General features: G+C 29.4%; 3 protein-coding genes and 1 long non-coding RNA gene across 4 annotated transcripts in view; 3 read left to right on the forward strand and 1 right to left on the reverse strand.

Annotated features, from left to right (window-relative positions):
• Positions 1 to 3,015: 3,015 nt before the first annotated feature.
• On the reverse strand, positions 3,016 to 4,066 carry LOC123262872. Its single transcript, XR_006509052.1, has 3 exons — positions 3,433 to 4,066; positions 3,164 to 3,245; positions 3,016 to 3,097 (listed from the first exon to the last, which is right to left on the reverse strand). It is a non-coding gene; the product is annotated as an uncharacterized LOC123262872 (long non-coding RNA).
• A 3,075-nt stretch (positions 4,067 to 7,141) lies between these two features.
• LOC123262830 (splicing factor 3A subunit 2) lies at positions 7,142 to 8,375 on the forward strand. Its single transcript, XM_044725298.1, has 2 exons — positions 7,142 to 7,242; positions 7,428 to 8,375. Exon 2 carries the CDS (start codon positions 7,450 to 7,452, stop codon positions 8,272 to 8,274), a length of 825 nt encoding a protein of 274 aa, XP_044581233.1. The 5' UTR covers positions 7,142 to 7,242; positions 7,428 to 7,449; the 3' UTR covers positions 8,275 to 8,375.
• A 1,551-nt stretch (positions 8,376 to 9,926) lies between these two features.
• On the forward strand, positions 9,927 to 13,089 carry LOC123262846 (60S ribosomal protein L27a). The gene is made up of 7 exons (XM_044725318.1): positions 9,927 to 10,121; positions 10,372 to 10,435; positions 10,611 to 10,708; positions 10,785 to 10,937; positions 11,027 to 11,161; positions 12,718 to 12,735; positions 13,026 to 13,089. The coding sequence occupies exons 1-5, from the start codon at positions 10,119 to 10,121 to the stop codon at positions 11,153 to 11,155; spliced, it is 447 nt and encodes a 148-aa protein (XP_044581253.1). The 5' UTR covers positions 9,927 to 10,118; the 3' UTR covers positions 11,156 to 11,161; positions 12,718 to 12,735; positions 13,026 to 13,089.
• A 6,961-nt stretch (positions 13,090 to 20,050) lies between these two features.
• Positions 20,051 to 25,341, forward strand: part of LOC123262782 (eukaryotic translation initiation factor 5B) — a 61,639-nt gene continuing 56,348 nt past the window's right edge. The window contains exons 1-5 of the mRNA XM_044725197.1: positions 20,051 to 20,296; positions 21,582 to 22,282; positions 22,481 to 22,681; positions 23,498 to 23,868; positions 23,946 to 25,127. Coding sequence (XP_044581132.1) covers positions 20,250 to 20,296; positions 21,582 to 22,282; positions 22,481 to 22,681; positions 23,498 to 23,868; positions 23,946 to 25,127 — 2,502 coding nt within the window. The 5' untranslated portion in view covers positions 20,051 to 20,249. The remainder of the gene's footprint in view (positions 20,297 to 21,581; positions 22,283 to 22,480; positions 22,682 to 23,497; positions 23,869 to 23,945; positions 25,128 to 25,341) is intronic.

The following is a 25,341-nucleotide window of genomic DNA, read 5'->3' on the forward strand; positions in this document are numbered from 1 at the left end:
AATTCTTGAATTAAGTAAAATTTAATTAAACCAAGAAAAATTTCTTAGTTTAAGAATTTTTTCTACTCAAATCAAGAAGATGAAATTCTTCAAAATTATTTACTTGATTCAAATAAATTTTTTTTTTTCTGTAATCGCTAAGATCGTCTCTTTAGACACTGGGTAATATTGGTTCAAGATATTACTAACTTGTTTCCAAAATGCCGCTCAAGCTATAAAAATTCTCTGATTTCTGCTACTTTTTATCCAATAAAAAAAAATCTGAAATACGTTTGACACTGCAGCTGCACAAGGGCTAGCCCTTGTCAAGAAAAGTAATTTAAAATGATTCAATCTATGCAAAGTGTATATCTATATCTATATAGTAGTCAACTTAAATCATTTTAAATTGTTTCAAATTGCTTTTAATTATTTAAAATTGTTTTTTCTTAATAAAGGAGGTCATCCTTGGAACTTCCCGCTATATTTGAGCTCCGAACGTTCTCGTATTGGAAAGTTTTCTACTCTTTGAGCTCAATATAATTTAACTTTTATTCATTTTCGAGCTCAGAGACCTCGAAAATCTAGTAGTTGTAATAATAATCATAGTAGCGCATTTTTTTTTTTAATTTTGCACATTATTTCTCTTGAATCAAGATAGTTTTCTATTAAAGTAAAAAACAATTGCACTCACAGTATTAATTAAAAATAAAAACTATAGGAAATTTTGAAACATAAGTGAATTAAATAAAATTAGTTACCCAATTCAAAGCAATAATTTGTGTCACAAGCGAGATCTACTTCTGAGAAAAATATCTGATAAAATTGAAATTATTTAAAGTATTTAAAGCGTAATATTTGAAAAAGTTAAAAAATTTGTTGCTTCAAATACTTTATCAAAGATATTTGAACGATTGGTTACTCGAAGAAATTCAGTTATCTAAAGAAAATTATCATGTATATTTTATCATGCAGCATCGATGACATATAGAGTAAATATTAACATTCACACAATTGTTTTTCTTAAGTGGTAGCTTTTAGCGGTAGAAAAAACTCTAAACCTTAATATATTTTTAAAATAAATAATAGGATATCCGATAATTAGCGTAGAATTTCATTGCATTGATATTTTTACACAGAATAAAATATTATGTTTCTTCAAGTAAATTTGACTTGAACGAATGTAACTCAAAAATGTACGGTCATTAAGTCGTGTAGATATATACTATGGTAGCTTATAAATAATTATACCTACATTAATTTATAATGAAAAATAAATAAAAAATTAAATATGTATGTTTACAGGAACTAAAACACGTAAGGAATTTTTATCACCGTCCAACAAGATAAATAAAATAGACTAATATCTACTGGCATTTCACTTGTTCGATACTTTAAAACATAAACTGACACTTCTCATTTCACTGATAACGCTGATAACGTAAAAGTGTTTCACGCTTATTATCTTCATGCTCTTCAGTTTCTATTACAGTTTCGTCTATACCCGGAAAAAATACATAATTGTTTACCCTTTGTGGTTGTGGCGACACAGTTTAATATTTATGATCATATATTGAATGATGTACAGTCTAAATTTTTTTATCTGTACGCAATATTTTGACGGTGAAAATCCTTATTTAGATAAAAATTTATAAACGGTTGACTCTGCAGATCATCTTAAAATTGTTCACTATTTTTCAGTTCAAAACGCTCCAAGTTTTCCAAGGGTGAAAATATAGTTTTTTTTTTTTTTTTTTTTTTTTTTCATATTTAACCTAATCAAGCTGAACAACTTTTAGTTTCAGGAAAAAGTAATTTTAGAAAAATAATATTTTATAAATTTCTGAAAAGTATCATTATTATTTATTTATTGAGTACAGTATTTACATATAAACTTTGTTACTTTCCTATCCCCAAATTTAGTCAAACTTACATTAGTCTCTTGATGCTTATATGAGTCAAACTTTTAATACGTACTTTATCACTTTAATTGTCATCGCGCCCTTTTTTTTCTTTTTCTTTTTCCCACATAGCGACATCATCGCGAGGGTAGTCAGGGAAGCTTTTAAAACACGGAGATCTGATGAAAACTCGATTCTTACAACGGGGTAAAACCAATAACTTCTCGATTTTATAAAATTTTCGATTTTCTAAGCAGAAAGTTAAAAAACACTGAAACTACATATTTTGATTTTTTTCACTTTTCAAAGCTTTTAAATATACGAACTTTTGATTTGAAAAAAATCAACCTGAGGTAGATTTTTTAGGAAATTTTATGCTCTACAAGAATCTGTGATGTAAAAAATTCTATCTTATACGGTTCAAAAGTTATGATATTTTTAATGAAAAAAGATTTTCAATTGCTCACCGACACCTTTTTAAACTAAGCTAAAAATCTTGTCTTGCAGGAAAATTTTTTTCTCGATATTTAGATTCATTTTATTAAAGCCATATTAAAGCAAATTTTTAAGGGAGTTGGGAAAGAACGGATAGGGGAAAGGGGGGGACCTACTCAGTGGGAATTTTTCCGTAATTGAAAAAATAATCAGACAGCCCAGATTCATTCGCTAGCATATATACATCTAATATAATTATCATCAACTACTTCCAATCTCACTTCAATCTTGTATTTAATTAAAATTTTTTTACATTAACGATCATCTCTTTCTTCACATTGTTTCATTATATGTGAATTGACATCTATTACATACGAATAAACATAGACTTATTTTTTTGCTCGACGGGCAGAAAGCGTCAACTTTCGGCCCGCTGCGCTAAACGAAAGTGCCGCTTCCTGCCGTCGTCGAGCAAAAGAATAGTATACACTCCACGGGAAGTAAAGTAAGAAAGCCTCAGATCACGTTTGTCAACCTCGGCTTCGCCTCGGCCGACAATTACATGTGATCTGAGACATTTCTTACTTTACTTCCCTAGGAGTGTAATATACTATTTTTTTAATTTTTACTAAATTTAAATAACAATTTTATTAATAATATTCAATATAATTTCATTAGCATACAAATTTTTATGGATAACACAGTTAAATTTCTGGCTTTATATATTTTTAATCCACTGTTTGCAGTAAAATGATAACATAAGTTAGTGCCGTTTTAAAAACCTACAGAAAAAATAGTTATTCAATGTATGTTTATAATTAGAAAAAAAAGTAATAAAATTTTCATACCGATGTCAGAAAACTGTTGTCGAGAGGTATAAGCGCTGAAATCTACATTTTTATGGAACAATTCCGTGGACAATTCTTCTATCTAAGAAATAACCGAATAATTAATTACTAAAATATTAATTATAAATAATACTGAGAGAAAAAATATCAGAAGCTTATCAAATTTGACTTTTGTTAAGTAGTTTTTATAAGAAAGAAATTATAAAGAACATGAAGAAAAATTTTTACTACTAGTATGTTTTCACTCAGTGCAATAGATACAAAAGTACTTTATGTTTTATATTCATATGATTCGGATATTCAGCTGCGAGTTTATATATTATTATATGTGTCCTTTTAATCTGCAATCAAAATAGAAAAATTTATACAAATTTATGTAATTACACTCTCCTGTGAAAAAAATTTTCTGATATAGCTTGATATGTCCATATTTAATTTTCGACCAAAGAGTGTGTTCAGAATCTCCGACAGAGACATGATCGCTGAATGGTCTCCTTACAAGAGAATTGAGTTTGAGATATTGATTTTCAGAGTAAATATTATTTTTATGTAATCCTTTAAGAAGATTATTTAACACTAGCAATCCGCCCCATCTTCACACGGGTATTTAACAAAAATTTCAAAATTAATTATAATATAATAGCCTATGTCCCCCGGGGATGGTGTAGCTTCCCAACAGTGAAAGAATTTTTCAAATCGGTTCAGTAGTTTCGAAGCCTATTTAATGCAAACAAACAAACAAACAAATCTTTCCTCTTTATAATATTAGTATAGATTAGTTTTCAATAAAACCCACTATAAAGCCAATTTTTGTTTCGTAAAACATGTCAATTAACGTACGAGTTTCTAGAACAGATTGTAATAAATAATTTTCATATCTGACGATACCAGAAAATTTTTTCACGGGTCATTACGGATTATTATTATTATTAATAATTATCATCAATGGTTAATAATAATATACATTTTGAATAGTTTAAATTTACACCACTTTTTGCGTAATGGAATTTTCTCATTTTATAAATAAATTTTTATGACCATCTATTTATCCCTTCGTAAATTGCTGCTTATAAGACAATGATTTGAATGCCATGTCTGTAGAATTCAATACGAGAACATTTCCCTTATGATACTGCTAGATTCTATGAACTGGAATTTTTTAAAATTGTTTAAGCTAATAAGAAACAGATTATCAATGAAGCATAAAAGAAAATTTTTAACTACATCAGAGTAGTTATGTGAAGTAATGAAACGTTTGATCTCGAATATTCATTAGAAGCTGCCATTGTAAGATCCTCAAAGATTGTGATATACTTTATTTATGCACCCGGATGTTTTTGATGTCTTTTTTTTTTTTTTTTTTTTTAGAGCTACATAGTAGCATTAAAGAGTATTTTTGTCGATTTATTCAAACACATATTCTTAACCAACGTGCGCAGTCAGTAAAAACTATATTCACAAAATTGATAAAACACTTACGTTTATTAAAAATTAATTTTTTATTTTGTTATTATTATTCTTTTATTGGAATTAATAGTTTATATAAAAACAACATTAGTTACTTGTTGAATAACATTATTTATTCATTGAATAATTTGAGCATTAGTTAAATAAATAAATAATCCTGGTTTAGGTAAATTACTCCGAAATTTCTAGTTTGATCAATTCAAACTTGAAAATTTTCCATAATGCTTAAAAAACTGCGTTGAATGCCGCCAATCGCGTGAAAATCGGTTCATTCATTCAAAAGTTATTGTAGTTTGAAAACCCAAAAAATAGTGTTTTATCAAACTTTTGAGCTTGACGAGCTCAAAAGCATTGAAAAGTTATCTTTTTGAGCTCGGAGAGCTTAAAACAACATATAAATTGTATTTTTGAGCTCGAAGAGCTCAAAATCGTCGTGACTGCAATTTTAAGCGCCCAGGTATGGAATTAGCGGGAAGTTGCAGGGATGGCCTTCAGGGTCAACTGTTTTCCTAATTTTTAACTTCCCGCTACGAAAATCGAAGATTTTTAAAAATCGGGAAGTTATTGTTTTCACCCCGTTTTACAAAAACCAAGTTTTCATCAGATCTCGACATTTGAAGGTCACAGGAAGCTTCCCTGACTATCCCCGCGAGGTTGTCACGGCGTCTGTGTGTGTGTGTGTGTGTGTGTGTGTGTGTGTGTGTGTGTGTGTGTGTGTGTGTGTGTGTGTGTGTGTGTGTGTGTGTGTGAAAGTATGTGAACCGCTTATAACTTTTGAACGGCTTGACCGATTTCATCGCGGTTGGTGCCATTCGAAAGAGCTTGACCAAACTTAGATTTTGAAAACTATTTGGACCGATTCAGATCAATAGATTTTGAGAAATCTTCAAAAAACTGAAAAAAAAATTTTTTTCAAATGTGGTTTTTTTGGAATAACTTTTAAACGGCTTAATAGTTCAATTCCAAAAACTAATCAGCTTTTAACCTCAAAAAACCACGTCGATCGCCACCAGTCCGGTCAAAATCGGTTGATTCGTTCGAGAGATATCGTGAACGAAAGAAAACCGAAAAAAGTGTTATTTCGGAATAACTCCAAAATTCCTTGCGCGATCAATTCAAAATTTGAGATTCTTTGTGAGGCTTGAAAAACTGCGTCAAATGCTGCCAACCGCGTGAAAATCGGTTTATTCATTCAAAAGTTATTGCGGTTTAAAAATTCAAAAAATAGTGTCACCAAATCCCTATCAGACTTTTGAGCTCGAAGAGCTCAAAAGCATAGGAAAACAATCTCTTTGAGCTTGGAGAGCTCAAAATAACCCATAAATTGTATTTTTGAGCTCGAAGAGCTCAAAAACGCCATTGGTGCGATTTTAAGCGCCTAAGTATGGAATTAGCGGGAAGTTGCAGGGATGGCCTTCAGGGTCAACCGTTTTCCTAATTTTTGTTTTGTAGTTTTTTTTAGATTTCTCAAAATCTGCCGATTCAAATCGGTTCAAATTGTATTCAAAATCTAATTTCGGCCAAGCCCTTTCGAATGGCGCCAACCGCGATGAAATGGGTCAAACCGTTCAAAAGTTATAAGTGGTTCACATACTCTCACACACACACACACACACACACACACACGCACGCGCGCGTATATGTGTGTGATGTCGAGATCTGATGAAAACTCGATTTTTGCAAAACGGGGTAAAAGCAATAACTTCCCGATTTTTGAAAATCGATTTTCTTAGCGGGAAGTTAAAAATTGTAAGTATAAAGTCATGCACACCAAGTACATTAATTTTTTTATTTTTACGCTTTCCACAAAAAATAGTATATTACATACCTAGGCCAGTAAAATAAGAAAAGTCTCAGATCACATGTAATTGTTGGCCGAGGCGAAGCCGAGGTTGACAAACATGTGATCTGAGGCTTTCTTATTTACTGGCCAAGTTGTGTATACTATTTTTCTGCTCGACGTAGCCGGAATGTGGCAACTTTGTTTAGCGCAGCGGCCAGAAAGTTGCCACTTTCCGACCAGAGGGCAGAAAAAAAATTGTTTTCAATCTAAAATGTATAAGTAAGGTAAAAGCCCCAATAGATGATCATGTACCAGTATATGATCACTTCATGTATTTGTATACCTATATTTGTGAATATAGATATACAAATACATGGAGTGATCATATACTGGTACGTGATCATCTATTGGGGCTTTTACCTTAATTGGTTTTTTTTTATTTTATAATTAAAAAAAAAAAGTTTTATGTTATATTTATATTGAGACTTTACAGTAAAACTTTTTTTTGCAGGATTTCTTTATTTTTTGTAATATTAACTACATATAAGTATATGTACATATTTTAATTTATACTAAGCAAAATATTACAGTTTTAAATCAAATTACGCGCGTGACTTACTGACGTGACATCTACAATGGAGAATTTATTGTCTAGTTGGTGCGCATGAAGCATGAAGCGCCTTCGGGCTTAAAGACCCCGAGCTGGAAACTATTTGGCTTTTATTTATTTACATACGATATTATATTTATGTATCGATGAGTATACATTGATGTATTTATATATTAACAAATATTTTTTGGTATTCCACATAAATATTTAATAATCTATGTAAGTAAACTAAAATTTTATTAATTTGTTTTTTTTTTAATATAAATATTTTTTTCGATTTTATATCTAAACATTTATAGGTTATAAAAATTCAAACAATTATAAGAATAATTTTTAGTAAATGGAATTATTTAAAAAAATTTTGAAATTGACTAAAAATTAATATTTTTTTTTTTTGTTTTCAGAGTTGATTAAAGATAAACAAAAATGGATTTTCAAAATCGTCCTGGAGGGAAAACTGGGGGTGGAGGAGTTGCCTCTTGGTCGGAGAGTAATCGTGATCGTCGAGAACGTCTTCGGCAATTGGCGTTAGAAACAATCGACCTTAATAAAGATCCATATTTTATGAAAAATCACCTGGGATCATACGAGTGTAAATTGTGTCTGACACTACACAACAATGAAGGCAGTTATTTAGCACATACTCAAGGTAAAAAGCATCAAGCAAATTTAGCTCGGCGTGCTGCTAAAGAAGCCAAAGAAGCCCCCCAAACATTGGCTCCAGAGAAACCCCGCGTTGAGCCGAAAAAATTCGTCAAGATCGGACGACCCGGTTATCGTGTGACGAAACAGCGGGATCCAGAAACCGGACAACAAAGCTTACTGTTTCAAGTTGACTATCCCGAAGTCGCGGACAATGTTATTCCTCGGCATCGATTCATGTCAGCTTATGAGCAACGAGTTGAACCACCAGATCGCAAATGGCAGTATTTGTTATTCGCAGCAGAACCTTACGAAACTGTGGCTTTTAAAGTGCCAAGTAGAGAAGTTGAAAAGGCTGAAGGTAAATTTTGGACACATTGGAATAAGGACACCAAGCAATTTTTCTTGCAATTTGCATTTAAAAATGAAAAACCGGCCGTTGGAAAAATTCCACCTCCTCCAGTGCCTTTGATTCGACCAGGACTTGGACAACCAATGATGCCTGTTCCACCGCCTCCCAGGCCGCCTATTTTCAATCCAGTACCTCCACCACCAGCTGCGATGCTTGGTGGCGTACAAATTCCACCACCGCCTCCGCATCTTGGATAAATTTTATTTTACCGGCTACTGTTATATTAAACACAAGTAATTTTTAAGTAATGATAATGGAAAATAAAATTGAAATCAGAACGAGATTTTTTAAAGAAAAATCAAATTTTTTAAAAATATTATTTTAATCACCGTATTATAATAATAAAAAGTTTTTATATTTCAGGTTGATAAACGTATTGATAATTACTGAATAAAAAACATTGAAATATTAAGGTCCAGTTTTTCAATCCAGGATAAAAGTATTATTATTATTGCCAGTATATTTATTTATATGAAATATATAGATATATTTCATCATTGGATAAAATTTTATCCTGGATTGAAAAACTGGCCCTAAAAAATAAATTAATAACGGTAATTGATCTAATGCAGAATAAGGTAAAAGACCCAGTTATTGACACTTGCAATTTTATTTTAATTAAAAAAAAAAAAAAACGAATCAACTCTAATAAATTAATAAATATAATTTTTTAATTATAAATTTTAAAAAGATTGGTTTTTTGAGAACATTTAATTTTTTTAATCAGAATAAAATTGCAAGTTTCAAACAACTAGGCAAGTGACAATAACTGGGTCTTTTACCTTACTGTAAACTGAAAAAAAATTTCTTTTGAAAAAAATGAGTAATTTTGTGTTAGAAAATAAATTTGTTGAAAATTTTCGATAATTCTATTTTTCAGCTGAAGAAATCAAAATTTTTCTCACAGCAACTTTCTCGTTAAAAAAAAAGTTTTTCTTAATTTGGAAAGAAATAATTTTAGACAACTTGCGAATTTTCTCTCAAAATTAATTTTTCCCAAATCTAGAAACCTTTTTTTTCAACACGAAAGTTACTGCGAAAAAAATTTTGATTTTTTTAGCTAAAAAATAAAATTGTTTAAAATTTTCATCAAAGTTTATTTCTTAATATAACATTGCTCTTTTTTTTTAAAAGAAATTTTTTCTCAGTGTACAGTTGATCATAATATCTAAGTACGCATAAATTTTTTATTAATGATTTTTTTTCTAAGTTGTATTGAGTTTTTATTTTGCAATATATATTTCTTGGAGTCATTTCATGTTTGTCTGCATGGAAGTATCAAAATATATTCTTTATCTATTTTCTTTAAAAAAATTTTTTCAATTTTTTTTTTTTTGATTCTCAATTATACCCACGGACACTTATGATTAATAATTTAAATTATTGCGGTAATTAAATTATGATAATGAAAAAAATCATCTTGCTAATCTTGCTTTATTTTTTATCATCGAATTCATAATTTAAGAATTTTTTAAAATGTGTTTGAATAAAACTAAAATAAATTCCAACTAAAAAATTAAATCCCATTAAATTGGTTTGTAAAAATATAAAAAAATTATTTTTAGCTAATTAATATATTTATATTTATGAGTATGAAAGTTGAAAATTTTGAAAAATTAGTTGTGTGCTAATTTCTAACTCAAGTAATTTTCCTAGTAAAATTAATTGTTATTTATATTTTAGTATTTATTATATATATTTAAAAATTATCGATTAAATTTAGCCATTATTTTTTGACAATTGTGAATTAATTAAAATTAAATAATCCCTAACTTTTCTAAACATTAAAAAATATCTATACGTCGCAATTGTGGTCATCAACTATATATAGTAGTTTGTTGAACAATCGCTAGACAGTAAAAATCCATCTTGGTTAATTACTCAAAAAAATCCGAAAGTTGGTAAATCACGAGTACATTTTACTGGTAAATTTCCATCAGAGCAGCGCTACAGTGTTTTTCACAACGCATGCGCCGGACCCATACTCTGTCACCTGCACGCTGCATTACCAGTATCCTTTTCGCTTTTTGGTTCAACAAAGATGGTGCGTTTCTTAATTTTCCTCCTTATTTATCCGAAAATATTCATTAAATCCGTACAAAATAAATAAAAATTGATAGTTATTCTCAAAACTTGATTATTTTTTTATTGTTAAATTTCAATAGTTGCTCAAATTTCACGTTAAAATTTTATTATTTCAATTTTCAATGTGAATTAAAATATGCTCCGCGTGTATACGTGTAAACATCTCAACATGAATTACTCAAAATTAATGATATAATGAATTTTTTTAGGCCACACACAAGAAAAAGACTAGGAAGCTTCGTGGTCATGTCAGCCATGGTCATGGACGAATTGGTAAGAATTATTAATTTATTTAAAATTAATAACTGGATCATACTTAACTCTAACCTCACTTCCAGGAACGTCTCTTTTATCATCATGATTATTTTAACCTTCCCCTAAACAGAATTACTTTGTACTATTGTTGTTTATTAAATGACTTGAATGTAATTATTTCTTATTATTTAAGGTAAACACAGAAAACATCCCGGAGGTCGTGGTAACGCTGGTGGTCTCCATCACCACCGAATAAACTTTGACAAATACCATCCCGGGTACTTCGGAAAGGTAACAGCCTTATTTTTATTTTTTAATTAATCTTGTAAATTCAAAAATTCATTATAAATTTTATTTTAATTTCCAGCTTGGTATGAGAAATTACCACGTTCGTAAAAACTCGACATGGTGTCCAACTCTTAATCTGGACAAATTGTGGACGCTAGTCTCTGAACAAACCAGATTGAGATACAAAGATAACACGAACGGAAAAGTTCCAGTTATTGATCTTTCCAAAGCTGTAAGCATCAAACTTTTTAATAAGTTCATCGTTATTTTGTGCAATATTGTATTGAGTGAAAAGTTTATTTTATAATTCATTTTTTGTAGGGTTACTACAAACTTTTAGGCAAAGGCCGTTTACCTGATCAACCCGTTATTGTTAAGGCCAAATTCTTCAGTAAAAAAGCAGAAGACAAAATCAAGGCTGTTGGTGGTGCTTGTGTCCTCAGCGCTTAATCACTGGTAATTATCTAATTATCTATCTAGTTATTAAAAAATTTTATTGAATTTTTTTTTAATTATCAAGAGCTTACATGCTTTATAAAAAAAATATATTTAAATATTAAACTAGCTATATTTTAATGGATTAATGCCAAATTTATGATAAATTATGTATTAGTTTATTTCTCTATAATATTCAACCAAATGTTGACTTAATTTAAATACTAATTAGATTTTAGAAATGCATTGATTCAAAAATTAAGGGAGTATGAGCACGAAGGCAACTTTTGATAAAAGGCTTGATTTTTTTTTAATATGACGTTTAAATATGTCTAAACAAATTCCGAAAATTTGAAGGAGATTACCCGATTATTTAAATAAATAATTAACTTTGAAGTTGAGCAATTTAACATAAGTCTTATGGGGTATCCTCCAAACATTGATACATTTCTGTATTTTTCTCGTAAAACTGTCGGTGAATATTTTTAAAAACTTATGGATGAAAGTAAATATATTAGTGATAAATTTAATTCAAAAAAATTTACACTTGCCCGACTAATTAAAGTGCATTAATTAAAAGAAAAATAAATGCCACCATTAGCTATTGTTAAATGTATATCTATATATTGAGAAAAATCATATGGTTACTGCTCTCCCCTTACCGTGCTAGAATCGATACCTATCCCCACCCCGCCTAGCGCTTGTACTTCCTTAAATTATTTTGAATCATTTAGGAATTTTGTGACATTAAATTTTGTAGTGAATCAAATTTTATTTATTTATTTATTTATTTATCTGGTAAAGAATTCTATCGAGGTGTAAAGACACCTGTTTATAGAACCAGTACAAAAATACCAATTTTACAATATATATAATTTTTACAAAATTTTTGTCGATAATACAATGCAAAGAGATAATAAGTACAAAAGTAATAAATTTATATAGAAAGAAATACAAAATTATAGATAATTATCATAATATAAAAAGAAATATCCAATCAAATACTCGCATTTTCCATTACATTTTTCAAGCATGTTAACCATTAAGGTTTCTTATCCAGTAACTTCACTTTTTTTTTAACAATTTTTTACTACAGACTATAGTTTTCATATCAGCATAATTATGTCGAGTTATTTCTTATTTTGCATTTTAACAAATTATAATTATTTTATCATTCAAAACTTTTTATATAATGACATTAGTTTATACTTCTGCATTTGTCTTATCCTATATTAATTTTTATTTCTTTGTAAATGTTTTCTAATTCAGTAAATTATTGACTTTGGTTAAATATTTAACAGATATTCATCTTATTTCTCTTAGTTGAAAACTTTGTTTATTTGATAGATCATAGATCATTATAATTTGAACTATCTTGCTCTTAGGTTAATTATAAAGTTAATAGAAAAATTATTTAAAACATACATGATCGATATCGAACGGGCGGTCAGAATAGTGCGTACAAACACTATTTATAACTGTTGAATATGTTCAGAAACTGATTTCACTCAATTCTATATTTAATCTTTCATTATTGAATATAAAGCACTAATTATTGGTTTTGTTTTTTGTTACAGTTATCGAGACTTGAAGTGGTATGTTCATTTTCCATCAACTTTTCACTTCTATTTTGTAAAAAATTATTTATTTCTTGAATAAAAATAAAATCTTTAACTTTAAATTTCATTAAAGTCAAAATTAAATTTAAATTTATTATGATGATAATGTGAACGGGCGGTCTTAAAGTGCGTACAACACTTTTAACCATGTAGATTCGTTCATTATCTGAATATTTTTAAAAATTGTAATAATTATTTTTTTTTTCTACTTAAACTGAAAAGTTTATTAAGTGTATTAAAAATTTTATTTTATTTTCTTTTTTCAGACTTGAAGAACTTGATTGAGACAAAGCTTATCATCTTAAATAAAACCAGTTTTTTTCAATAACTGAATCTTTTGTACTTATTTCAATCTAATTTTACGATCACTAATTTTTATTTTATTTTACTTTCAGCTGAATTTAAACGAAACAAAACAAAGTGGAATTTTTATAGGTATTGCAGTAGTTTGAGATTTGGAATGAAAAATTATTTTTCTTTTACTTTGTCACAAGAAATTTTTCAGCAATTCTCTTTTTCTAAATTTACTCGAGTATTAGTAATAATGGGTGATTTCTATCGCTAACAATCTATTTGATTTGCCAAGTCTGCGTTTCACGAATTTTTTTACTGCAAGAACAAATAAATTCATCAATGATTCAATAAATTAATTTCGGTAATAAAAATAATTACTGAAATTAATTATCTGATAATCTTAGGAATTTTTACTAATCATATAAATTGTTATCGAGAAAATTAAAAAAAAAATCTCACGTGAAGAAATTAAGAATTAATTTTTTTTTTTTTTTTTAATTTTTTCAGTTTTTATAAACTTGATAAATTAACATTAAAAAAATTTTTTTTCTTTAAAAAATTATTTTATTTTTGATGTAAGAAAAAATGAATAGGTAAGTAAATGTTAAGAAAAATTTGACCATAATTTTATGAGCAGCAAAAAGATAGCTCCTTTTTACTAACAATCTTACAAGATTTTCTTTAACAGAAATGGTAAAATGAAAATGATACTGAAATTAACATACATCTGTTAATTTTTGAGATTCAAAAAAAATTTTTTATGAAATAAAATTTTACATTTAGAAATTTAAGAGAATCACAAGTGCAAATTTTTTAATAGTATTTTTTTTTTTTAAATCGACTTGTAATGAAACAAAAAAAAATTAATGATATTTAATAATTTTTAGAATTTTTTTGAACAAATTAATTATGACAAAAAATATGAAAAAACAAAATTGACATGCAGAAATTAAAAAAAATTATAATTATAATTTTCCAAAAATATTTGCCTTGCACCAATTTAATTAAAATCAAAAAATGATCAAGAGTCTGCTGAATTCAGTATTATTTCTATTAGCTGTTATTGTTTTTCTTATTATTATTTATAACATACTAGAGAACCCAGCCCGCTTCGCTGGGCTAAAGCTCACTTTAGTCTTCATCTTCATCTTCATTCTTTCCACTCTTTTCTCTTTCAGGAGAAAATTCTCGCCTACACTGATGTACATGTCGATTAATTCAATAATCTATTTTGTTATTTATATATAAGCATATCGGACTTATCTCAATATCAGCGGTAAAAGTACGAAGCGAAGCTTGAGCGTTGTAAATGTGAATTATCTGAAAATTTTATTAATAAAAACAAAGAAGAAATATTTTTTTTTGAATTGTTAATTCTGATTCATGAAATTTTAGAATAAACAGATCCAAATACTCCCTCAACATCATCAAGTAGTTCACATTATTGATATTATTCATTCGTGTGATTATTTTATGTTTGTTGACAGATGACAGATTTTAAGTTAGTTGATTAAATTTTTCAATAGACTTTATTTTTTAGTCTATACATTGCAGTGCTACTTGGTGGCGATTTGCGTCAATGGGGATAGCATAATCGTTTTCTCCATGAAAAAATACATCTACATACTAATTTTTATGACAAACGGTTAAACGATACGAAAATCGGTACTTTACAGTACTAAGTACCTAGTGGTGAGTGACATCAATGGACATAGCATATAAACCTTCTCCGGGGAAAAATACATATATATATATACCTACCAATTTTTATAATGATCGGTCAAATAGTTTCTGAGTTTATCGATGTCATATATACATCAAGTTGGCGGTAATTCTTTTTGTAAGCAAATTGACGGGAATCTACGGCCGCAACTTGAATCCGAGCAAAAAACAGTTTCACTGTAAAAAAATCGCGCCAAGTCCACGTTCATAAGACTATTAAGAAAAAAAAATTTTATTTCTTTACAAAAAGATATAAAATAAAAAATTAAAAATCCAAGATACCGATATGGTTGTATATGATTTTCGGAAATAAAAAAAAATTTTTTTGCAAATTTAAAAATTAAAAGAAACAATTTTGGAACGTATTTAGTGTGCGTGGTTACACAATATTTCACTTTTTATGAAATTCCTAAAATCTATCTACCAGGACTTTTAAAAAAAATTAAAGTACACAATCATGCACACCAAGTACGTTCCAAAATTGGTTTCTTTTAATTTTTAAATTTACAAAAAAATTTTTTTTAATTTCTGAAAATCATATACAACCATATCGGTATCTTGGATTTTTTTATTTTTTATTTTATATCTTTTTGTAAAGAAATAAAATTTTTTTTTCTTAATAGTCTTAATGTGCTGATTATTTTTAGTAATTTTCAATAGAAATTATAAAGATAATTGATAATAATCAAGTAATACGCGTAATAAAAAGCATGAACTACTATTATAAAATATATCATATAAAAAAAAAATCAAAATAAATTTGAAAAAAAATTTGTAACCTCAAAAAATCGTTCTGCTTACGATATATACACACTCGGTAGTCTGGCTTGAGAACCCCTGATAGCCAAGTTGGCCGCAACTTTCTGTCAATCTACTGCCGCAACTTGTCACCAACTTGGCGGCAACTCTTGGAAAGTAACTCGGTTGGTGTCAACTTGTTCACCAAGTTGTCGGCAAAAGTTGCTCTGAAACTTTTTCACACCAAGTTGACGATAAGTTTCTCAAGAAATTTGGCGACATATTGCGGCAGTAGATTGGTCTCTTTTTTCTCAGAAACTTGTAGCCAACTTGGCGCCAACAGTTACAAATTCGGAAGTTGACCGCAAGTTGTCGCTAAGTTGGTGGCAACTATCTGACACCAACTTGGTTGGTCTGAAACTGTGGCTATCAGGGACGGAACTTGGCTACGGAAGCCTGGTTGGCTCACCGTCAACTTACGAAAAAGTGGCGCTCCTTTCGCCCACAAGTTAACTAGTGCACGAGTCCACTTGTGCACTTGTGAACTTGTGGAGGCGACGCGACAGTAATAGAAACACGCTTTTCGAAGGTGTCGCCATTTTGGCATGCGCAAATTAAAAAATAACGTGTTATTTTGTTATTGTTTACGTTACGCTACAACAGTGTAGACATTAATATTGGAAACTTAAATTTATTTTAATTTATCAATTGCTATTGCTGTAAAATCGCTCTTCAAATACTGTCGCATCGCCTCCACAAGTTCACAAGTGCACTAGTGGACTCGTGCACTTGTGGAGCGATTTTACAGCAATAGCAATTAATTAATCAAAATAAATTTAAATTTCCAATATTAATGTCTACATTGTTGTAGCGTAACGTAAACAATAACAAAATAAGACGTTATTGTTTAATTTGCGCATGTCAAAATGGCGAAACCTTCGAAAAGCTCGTTTCTAATACTGTCGCGTCGCCTCCACAAGTGCACAAGTGCACTAGTGGACTCGTGCACTAGTTAACTTGTGGGCGAAAAGAGCGCCACTTTTTCGTAAGTTGACGGTGAGCCATCCAGGCTTCCGTAAACTAATAGGTAATCGCTCGCTTTGCCAACTCTTTCCGTCAAGTTTGCTTCAAATTGCGGACGTAGATTGACAGTAAGTTATAGATAAGGTGGCTATCAGGGTATATATAGAAGATTGGATAGGATGTCTTAAATCCTTTAGGATTTTTAATGGGTACGGTGATAGGTTCTGTTAATAAGTAAACGTGAGGTTAATTTACTATGTATATTGTAACGATTCACGACAGAAATATATCACCCGGAGCCACGTGCACTCAGGGCGGGGAGTTAGGTCGGAATAATGGTGTCCACTACTGCACTTTGGGTATCAGAGTCGAAGTTTAAAGGGTAGTAGTGGGGTAGAAGGCCCCGAAGATTTGCGAAGGGACACGAAGGAAATCTTCGGGAAATAGAAAAGTGTGAGAAAAGTGCAAAGGGGCAATAAGCCTTCGTGACGTCAGCGGGCCCGAGAGTACAGCTGGCCATGCTGACCTCGGGTCCTCTATCGCTTGGGTTTATTGCACATAGAAAAAAGAGTAATAAACAGGAAAGTTTTGAGGAAAGTTGTTGGGAAAAAACTCATGGGAAAAACCCACAAGCCGGAGAGAAAAGGCTCCGGATCTTAAAATGTACAAATATTTACAACTTAATCCTATTACCACTGAAAGTTTACAACTAAACTATTCTATTGAATTTACTACATTTTACAATTTCAAATCTTAATTGTAGCCTAAATGTCTAACAAAATAATTTTAATTTTAACTAAATTTTTACTAATTTTTAAATAATCCACAGATTCGGTAGAATCTGCCGCCAAGTTCCGTTCAAATCCGTTGTAAACGGAGCGCCAGACTACCGACTGTGTTTACTGTAAGCAGAACGGTTTTTTGAGGCTGCGAAATTTTATTTAATTCTACGGTACTTTTTTTATCCAATTTGTTTATCATAACAGTAATTCATAATTGACTTTACCGTATTAATTAATTATATTCACTTATAACAATTTATTTACTTTAAATTATTAAATTTTATCAGCACATACTATAGCTCACTCACAAATTTCGATCCTGACTTTTTTTTTATGGAGAAAGGTCAGCGCCACAGACTAGATAAAATAAAAATGTGTAGTAATCCTCCTATAGATAAGCAACTACAGTTAAAAAAAGTAATTCACAGCTTACATTTACGGCCGCCAGAGTGCACTGGAATTACATCTACATAAACTGTAGCTTCAAGGGGATAGTTTGCAGTAAAAAATGCAGTCAACACGAGATTTAAGTTGGTACCGATTGTAAATTTTCATTATAATTACAAAAAATACAGAATGTTTTTGTTAACAATGTTTTTGTTAACAACATTAATTACATATAATTACAAAAATGTTTTGTCGAAACCTCGTCAAAGTGCCGAGATTTCGTGCTTCAGTTTTTAAAATTCAATTTTGATTATTAGTGTAGATGGATAGGAAATTTAAATAAATTACACTCGATGTTTGGGACAACAGGAAGAAATTTATTGTCCCAGAGGAGGAAAAATCTGATGATCAGATAAAAAAAACCTCCTCGATGATAATTACAAGAAATAAATGTGTATGAATGTGTAATTGTTGTTTAATCAGGATCTGGCCTGAGCTATTGTTATTTCGTCAGGAAGGACCTGAGCTATTGTTATTTCGTCAGGAAGGACCTGAGCTTTTGTTATTTCGTCAGGAAGGACCTGAGCTTTTGTTATTTCGTCAGGAAGGACCTGAGCCTTTGTTAATAAAATATCTCTTGGTGAGAATAGTTTAATGCGTATTGCCAAATGTAGGCGAATACTGATGACTCTTCTGGAGAGTGCTTTTAGATTGTATGTGTGTGTGTGTGAGAGAGAAACGATCAAAGCCAAGGAGGCATGATCAAAACCACGGGCCGTCAATACCCAAAAGAGTGAGAGAGAGCTCGGATGTATGGCGTTAGTCCGAATTACCGTGTAATTTCTATAAAATTGCGTTTTACCGAAAGTAATTGAATTCAATGAATATGATTCGAATGATAATAAGTAAAATGATGTTAAACGATGTGATTTTTGAGAATATCTCAATTGTACTGTATGATGCGTAATATGCGAGAGCGATTGCGTAAAAATTACTGCTGATTCGAGGGCCTCAGAGCAACTGGTGGTACTGGCCACCGCACGAGTAAATTTGGTTTTTCCTATACGGCCCCGATCGGCGCTATACCGTTCTGCGCATCCGCCGCAACTTGTCGCCTACGATGTCTCCCGAAATTGTTCGAGAAAATTCTCGTTGAAGCTAGAGCTAATATATAGATATAGTCATCTGATTTCGTACGCCCACGCTCTCTCTCAACAGATATAGATGTAATTGTATAGTACAATACATGCATGATTCTACTCTGCACACACACACGTTCATGGTCTATCGTATAGGTACGACTCGACTCGACATCTGTTTGTACATATAATTACATTCAATTTTTGTTGAATTACAAACATTTGTTAACAAATGTTGTTTACAAACATTTAATTAATGTTGTACATACAGAAAAAATACTGTAAAATCCGAACAAAAACAGTTTCACTGTAAAAAAAGTCGCGCCAAGTCCACGTTCATAAGACTATTAGGAAAAAAAAATTTTTTTTTTTCTTTAAAAAAAGATACAAAATAAAAAAATTAAAAAATCCAAGTAACCGATATGATTGTTTTTGATTTTCGGAAATTAAAAAAAATTTTATTGTAAATTTAAAAATTAAAAAAAAAATTTTAGAACGTACTTGGTGTGCGTCATTGTCTATTTCAATTTTTTTAAAGTCCTAGTAAATAGATTTTACGAATTTCATTAAAAGTAAAATATTTTGCAACCACGCACACTAAATACGTTCTAAAATTTTTTTTTTAATTTTTAAATTTACAATAAAATTTTTTTTAATTTCCGAAAATCAAAAACAATCATATCGGTTACTTGGATTTTTTAATTTTTTTATTTTGTATCTTTTTTTAAAGAAAAAAAAAAAATTTTTTTTTCCTAATAGTCTTATGAACGTGGACTTGGCGCGACTTTTTTACAGTGAAACTGTTTTTGTTCGGATTTTAATTTCAGCGGTCACATGACCGCCAAATCCTATAGGATGTCTCGAAATCGATTATTTGAAAGTCGATTGATCGAATGAAAATGGTGTGCAACAATCGATAACTAAGTTCTGTCTTGTCCCCAGTTTCAATAGCCAACTTCACCTCCCAAAATTGTTGTAAGTGACAAACCGGTGTGTAATTTCTAATTGTACCATATTTTTCCTGACGTATGTTACAAAATATAAATTTTATAAATTCATTTACAATAACGAATTACCGTAAAAAAATTAAAATTCGAAAGAGAAAAAAATTATCTCTATAAATATAATAATTATCTCGCTAATTTAATAATTTTGTACAAAAATCTAAATACACGCCATACGCTTATGTTATATATAAAATACATGAATTTAATATTTTTTTCTGCTATCAATTCACCGAAATTTATTTATATAATCGAGTAGTTGTCTTGTTAAAATAATTTGTGTTATTTTTAACACGCATGGTTAAATACTTTTATGATTTATTTTTCCGTACGCCAAGTGTCAATATCAGTTAAGACTTGAAGTTCATTTTTTTTTAATTATTTTTATTTAATTATTAATAATGGGTAAAGCTAAGAAAGGAAAACGTTCTGGTAAAGACAATGATATGTAAGTGTAAATTTATTTATTATATTCTTAAAATTTAACCAAAAAATGTAATAATAATATTTATAGAAAATTAGCCACATGTTTTCATCAATTAATTCTTTATTTATCTTTAAATAAATTAGTTTTTTAGGCAGAAATTTTTGTTACAATTAACTTTATATAATTAAATGAATAAATAATTTCTAATTGTGATGCAATATAATTGGCAGTAGAATTTATTTATTTAAAAAATAAGAAAAATATGTTATATGATGATGCAATGAATTTCATGATATGTAGCCAATAAAATTGAGGTTACAAAAAGGCGCTGATGTTGGGTTCAACTTAAACATTAGATATTTTACGAATTCCAAATATTTTAATTAAAATTTTTCATACCAATTTTTTCTGCATTATTTACAAATAACTAATTACATAAGATTTTTATTTACTATAGTAGATAAAGTCTTTAAGAAGTTGTTTATGATTTGAGTAGCAGATTTCTGCTTCTGAATGCAAGAAGAGAATAGTTTCTCTATTAATTTTTAAAAAATTAATAGAGCCTCCAAAAATGAGCAATTACAATTTTTATACTTTTAATTTTGTTGAGTTATAATACATTGGATAAAATTTAGAAATTGAAGTAATTGCTTTGAAGTAGGAATCACACTATTTTTTTCATGAAATTATGATTAAATTTTTTTTTACAATGCCAAATTTTCGACAGTAAAAATTTTTGTAAAAGTTCTATAAATTCAAAAATTTTATATTTTAAAAATTTTTTCCCTGACTATTTTTTTTTTTTTTTTTTATGTAGAGTACATAAAAAAAAACTGTATAGAAATTGCTCCACTTATTTAGATAAATTTCATTAGCTATTTTTTTTTTTTTTTGTAAGTAATTATATAATTTTTACCAACATGCTTTAAAACAAATTCAAAAATTTTTTTTGGATTATTTTAATGATTATAATCCTAAATGTACCGTCAAAATGAATAGTTTGTAAAAATCTATTTGTTGAGATTTTAGGGCTAAAAAAATAATAATTCCTAGTTTCAAGCAATTACAAAATAATTTTTTTTTACAATTTTTGGTTTAAATCTATTAGTTAAAAAGCTATTCTAAGTATGAATTTCCGGTTTTTTATATTTTTTTCAGAACACTATATAAAATATTTAAATAAACTTGAAAAAATAAATAGTTAGTTGGAAACATTGGCTAAAAGTTGTTAATACAATAACTACAGATGAAAGTCACTTATAATTGATATTATTTTAATTATTAATGATATATTATTGATTTATAGGGATAGTGATGTTGATATTGATGAGCAGTCGGTAGCAAGTCAAGATTCCAAAACAAAGTCATCAAAATTATCGGTTAAAGATAAAAAGAAAAAGAAAGATGAAATTGATGATCTAGCTGATGATTTAGAAGAGCTAAAAATGGATAAAAGTAAAAATAAAAAAGGTAAAAAAGGCAATCGTAAAGCTTATGAAGATTCTGATGATGAGTCAATCAGTTTATCAAGTAAAAATGTGCAAAAAGGCAAAGATAAAAAGGATAACGAGGATACAGATAGTGATTCTGAAGTTAAAGTTAGTAAAGGAAAGAAAAAAAATCAAATAAAAAAAGGGTTTGCTGCATTAAATTTAGATTCTGATAATGACAATGATGAGGATAATGATAATGATGATGAAGAAAAAGTTACGGCTAAGCCTAAAGGAAAAACAAAGAAAAAGAAAGGAAAGAAGGATAATGATTTCGATGATTTTGATGACGATGAAAATGAGCGTGTTAGTATTAAAATAGACGAGGATGACGATGATGATAGCGTAACATCTGCAGCTAAGAATAAAGTTAATAACAAGAAAAATAAAAAGAAAAAGGATGATGATTTCGATGATGATAACACCAAGGTAAAAGGCAAAACGAAAAAAGGAAAGAAAAAGTCTTTATCTGACGATGAAGATGATATTATTAGTAAATCTTCCACAAATAAACCAGGTTAGTTATTTTTTTTACTTTAGTACTCTCAGATGTTTATAATATTGTTGATATTTAGCCACAACTCAATAAATTGCACTTATATTACACTGAATATTTTAATCAAAAATTTTAAAATTCACACTTGAATACATTTTTTTTTTAATTTTTTGTTTTCACGCTTTATATATACATTATTAAATTTTTTTTTTTTACCAGTTACTAGTGTCTTTGCTTTATTGAACGTGGAAGGTGAAGATGAAAATGATGATGATGATGATGACGACAATGACGATAACGATAAACGTTCTCAAAGTGAAGATGAAGAAAAAGTTGTAAGCAAAGAAAGGCCTAAAGGTAAACAACAAAACCCGAAAAATCAAAATCAAGAATCTGCGCAAAATAAAAAAGGAAAAAAAGGTATTGTTTTTTTTTTTTTTTTTAATTGAATTATTAAGGGGGAAGACCACTGTGACGGCCGAAATAAAAGGTGATTTTCGGGAATTTTTTTTATAGGGAAAATAAAGGAATTTGGAGATCAGATTTTTTTTTTATTTTATTAAGGGTATATTAAAGATTATTACTCTAAATTTTTATTAAAAAATATTTAATTATAACAAAGTTATTAACAATCTCGTAGAGTACTGGAAAAAATTTTCCCCTCCATGGTCGCATCGATAACTCAAAAACGGATGATCTGAAAATAAAAATCTAAATTGCTTTTTAATCAGTAAGGATGTAGTTATCGTTGCACGTATGAAATTTTGAAAATTTTAATTTTCAAAAAAATGGCGACTGATGAAAAATTTTCTCATTATTTTTACTGTTTTTTTTTTTTTTTATTTTAACCCGGTTAAAAAAATCTTTAAAATCAAAATTTTTTAAATTCCGTACGTGCAACGATAACTACATCTTTACTGATTAAAAAGCAATTTGGGTTTTTATTTTCAGATTATCCGTTTTTGAGTTATCGATGCGACCATGGAGGGGGAAATTTTTTCTAGTGCTCTACGAGATTGTTAATAACTTTGTAATAATTAAATATTATTTGATAAAAATTTAGGGTAATAATCTTTAATGCATCCTTAATAAAATAAAAAAAATCCAATCTCCAAATTCCTTTATTTTCCTTGTCAAAAAAATTCCCGAATATCACCTTTTTTTTGACCGTCACAGTGGTGTTCCTCCTTAATAAGGACAAAAAAAATTGATTAATTTTTTTTTTAATTATCACAGGAAAGAAAAAAAATGACAGTGATGATGAAATTGAAAGAGTTTTAGCAGAGTTAGAAATGGAATACTCAGGTAACAAAAAAGTCGAAGCTAAACCTGTTCAAGATGACACTAAAACTGAAGAAGATAAAGATGGTAAAGATGAGGGCGAAGATAAAGATGATGATAAGAAAAAGAAAAAGAAGAAAAATAAAGCGAAAAGTAAAGATGATAAAGAAAAAGATCAAGAGATTTCAACAAAAGTTGAAGAATCAAAAGCTGTTGCTGATGATGAAAAGGGTGAAGATGAAAGTGGTACAGTAAAAACAGCTGCACAAAAGAAAAAAGAAAAAAAAGAACGTGAAAAGGCAAAAAAATTAGCATTGAAAAAAGGAGTAAGGATCAAATTATTCTTATCACGATTTTTTTTTAATTTCAATATATTTGACTCAATGTAAATTTTATATTTCAGGAACAGCCCAAAAAGCCACAAACAGAATCTGAGCAACCCGATGCTGAATCATCTCAACCTGTCGAAGCTGATGAAGAGCTTGACGATGATTCAAAGAAGAAGAAGAAATCAAAGGAAGATTCTAAAGACAAAGGTAAAGGGCTTTCTAAAAAAACGCTGGCTCAAATGCAGGCTACTCTGAAACAGTTGAAGGAGGATGAAGAGCGTGCTAAGCGAGAAGAAGAAGAACGAATTCGCCAGGAAGAAATACGCGAGCAACTTCGTCTCAAGCAGCTTCAAGAGGAACAGGAACGTAAAGAAAGGAAAAAGTTGAAAGAAAAGCAACGAAAAGAGCGCTTGAAAGCTGAGGGTAAATTATTAACACCTAAACAGAAACAAGAACGTGCTCGTGCACAGGCGATGCTTGACGCTCTTAAAGCTCAAGGTCATGAAGTTCCTGATAAAGGAGAAAAAAAAGCCCGTACTCGTCTTCCACTTGGTTCACGTCCGCGGCTTAATAAATTAAATAAACAGTCTAGTCAGGATAATAAAACTGATAATGATAAACAACAAGAAGATAACAATAAAATTCAACAGCTTAAAGATGACGACAAAGAGTCATCTAAGAATTCAAATGAGCAGGTCCAGCTCGAGATTGTCGATTTACCAGCTAAAGTAAGTGAAGATGTTGGAGAGATTAAAGACTCATGGGATGTTGATTCGAGTGAAAATGATGAAGATGATAAATCTGAGGAAACAAAAGAACAAAAATCTGCTAAAGTTGATAATAAATCTACTAAAACAGTGTTCACTAAAAAAGCAGATAGTGAGGAGAGTGAAGAGAGTAGTGAAAGTGGTGATGAATCTGATGATGACAATGATAGTGATGATAGTAGTGATAGTAGTGATGATAACGAAGATAGCATTGATGATAAAATGACAGACGCCGAAAAGAAAAGGGAAAGAGTGAAAATAAGAATCGCTAATAGGCGTATTGAAGCCGAAAAGAAAAAGACAATAGATAATTTGCGTGCTGCAGTTGTTTGTGTACTTGGTCATGTCGATACTGGTAAAACTAAAATTTTAGATAAATTAAGAAGGACTAATGTTCAGGATGGTGAAGCTGGTGGTATTACACAACAAATCGGAGCTACTAATGTGCCTATTGACGCTATTATTGATAGTACCAAGCATGTTAAAGGGGTAAGATTTTTTAATAAATATTTTTTTTTTGTTAAAGTTGGGAATTTTTTTTCATTTTAAAAAACTATTGTTTGAAAAAATTCACCCAAACTTTACTTGGCAAATACCGTTGAATAGTTGATAACAACTTTGGAATGGAAGACAATCTCTAGATCCTACCAAAATTGGAACTGCGTTATCTTTCAACTGGTGCTTTATTTTATTGATAAATTTT

This window comes from Cotesia glomerata, linkage group LG4, assembly GCF_020080835.1.
Source record: "Cotesia glomerata isolate CgM1 linkage group LG4, MPM_Cglom_v2.3, whole genome shotgun sequence".
Lineage (NCBI taxonomy): Eukaryota > Metazoa > Arthropoda > Insecta > Hymenoptera > Braconidae > Cotesia > Cotesia glomerata.